At 61.4% G+C, this 2,140-nt stretch overlaps 1 protein-coding gene across 3 annotated transcripts in view; it reads right to left on the reverse strand.

Annotated features, from left to right (window-relative positions):
* CAMK2D (calcium/calmodulin-dependent protein kinase II delta) overlaps positions 1 to 2,140 on the reverse strand; it is a 156,461-nt gene that overhangs the window by 16,775 nt on the left and 137,546 nt on the right. For all 3 annotated transcript variants that reach the window (XM_015563367.1, XM_015563365.1, XM_015563366.1), the window contains one exon: positions 1,282 to 1,357. In XM_015563367.1, coding sequence (XP_015418853.1) covers positions 1,282 to 1,357 — 76 coding nt within the window. The remainder of the gene's footprint in view (positions 1 to 1,281; positions 1,358 to 2,140) is intronic.

The raw sequence follows: 2,140 nt of genomic DNA on the forward strand, positions 1-2,140 counted from the left end.
TCACGGTCTTCCTGGCCGTCAGCAGCAGTTCCCAGGACGGGCACCTCAGGGCCGTCCTCACGCTCTGGTGCTTCACAGGAGCCTCACGGGGTTTCCCGCCAACCAGCGGCTGCTTCTCAGCGGCCTGACCCCTCGCAAGTTGACCTGCTAGTTAACATGGAGCGTCATGGCCGTTACTTTGGCCCCGGAGGCGGCTTAGTGACGATGACACTCCACTTAACCATAAGGCCTGGAAACCGCCGCCTTCTCCTCTAAAAAGCTAAGAACCACACGACTTGACTCATACGCGGTGACGTGGACGTGGTAATGGGTCCCTGGGTCGGCTCAGTAGGTAGGTAGTTACAAACATGTATCTTTGAAATCTGCTCCACACCCAGCACACAGTAGGTGCTCCACGGTCGTCTCTAAAACCTGAATGTACCCAGTGTCTTACACGGTGTCTGTTAGGAATTCCGTGTCCTGAGCACCTCGGGAACCTTCTAGAATGGCTCACAGAGACTGTGTGAATGGACTGCACATGACTCCTTGTAGAATGACCTGGACGCCAGTCAGAAACCACGGTCATTCTCACGCAGCACCGTCTCGTCTCCTCCAGACTTGCTCACGGGCAGGAAGGGTGACTGCTCTCTGCATGGCGCAGCGGCAGGCCCCACAGGACGTGGGCTGCGTGGGACGCACAACGGAGAGACCGCTGCTCCGGGTGCAAACGGTAAAGCCTCTCACTTCCAGGGGCCCCTCCGTGGAGCGCCCTCCCTCAGCCATGCCCTCTGCCTCCTGCGACACCTTGGTCCCCGGGACCCGGGTCTGGCAGGGAGACCCGTCGCCTGGAGAACGGACTGGAAAGGCCCAGGGCCGAGACTCACTCCTTCCACCTCCAGGCTCCCAAGCAAACCGAAGGGCTGCAGAGGGAGCCTCTCCGAGGGGCAGCCGCCCGATGTCTCAGCGACGCCCCCTCTGGAACCCCAGCCCCTGGCGCACCATCGGGAGTGACCTCTCGGGAAGGCGAGCCCGCAGTGCCCACTCCCCGTTCACATCCTCCTGTCACATGTCCTCTCTGTGCTCCTGCCCTGTCTTTGCCTGTAGGGGTGGAGCTGACTGCCCCCTACCCCCCGAGGAACCCCAGGCCTCTCCGAAGTCCGTCTCCTGAAACCCCGACACCTATTGATTCTGGGCATGTGAGTCCTTCACCCCTTGAACTAAGGCTGCTGCTGACACGGGAGCCTGGGTTACCCCATGAACTGGGCGCGGAGGACGCCCGCCCGCCACGCAGCCCGCACTCACGTGTACGCCTCGAAGTCCCCGTTGTTGATGGCCTCGATCAGCTGCTCCGTGACCTTGATGATCTCCTGCTTCCGAGCTAAAGGCAAAGGGACAGGCTGGTGAAAACAAGGACCAAAGACAGCGCCTGAAGGCCCAGGCTCTGTTCTTATTTTTCATTAAAATAAACGTAGTTTGGTACCACGGTTTATTTCAATTTTTAGCCTTAAAAATGCTTTTATTTCAGAGAGAGGAAGTGGGGGGAGGGGGGGGAGAAACATCAATGATGAGAATCATTGACCGGCTGCCTCCTGCACGTCCCACACAGGGGATTGAGCCCGCCACCTGGGCCTGTGCCCCGACTGGGGATCAAACCCTGACCTCCTGGTTCACAGGCCGGCCCTCAGCCTGAGCCCCGCAAGGGCCCAGGCTCTGTGCTAACAGCACTATGCCCCCCACCTCCGGTTTAACCAAAGGAACTACACCCCCTGCCCTGCTCTGTGCCAGTGGAGCCGCTGCACTGAGGGGCCTTCAGGGAGCTGACCACGCGCTCAGTGCCGGAGGCGCTGCTCAGATGGCCATGGGCGGGGTCCACGCCGACCCACAAGGACCTGCTGCCCAGCCCACACCTGCTTGTGGTCAGCAGCCGGCTGGGCTGGAACCACACCTGGGACTCTCCTGCTCACCCGGCATCGGTCCTCTGAGGCCGCCGCGCGCTCACTCCCATCGCAGCTGCGGCCTCGGGACCCCTTCCCTGTCACTACCTGACCCATGCGGCGTGACCCCTGTGCTGAGAAGGCTCTGGCCCTGCTGTACTCTGAAGGCCACGGCCCTCTGTCGCCCTGAAACCCTGGACCCCCCCCGACCCCCCGTCCTCACTGTC

Source organism: Myotis davidii, unplaced genomic scaffold (assembly GCF_000327345.1).
Source record: "Myotis davidii unplaced genomic scaffold, ASM32734v1 scaffold698, whole genome shotgun sequence".
NCBI lineage: Eukaryota > Metazoa > Chordata > Mammalia > Chiroptera > Vespertilionidae > Myotis > Myotis davidii.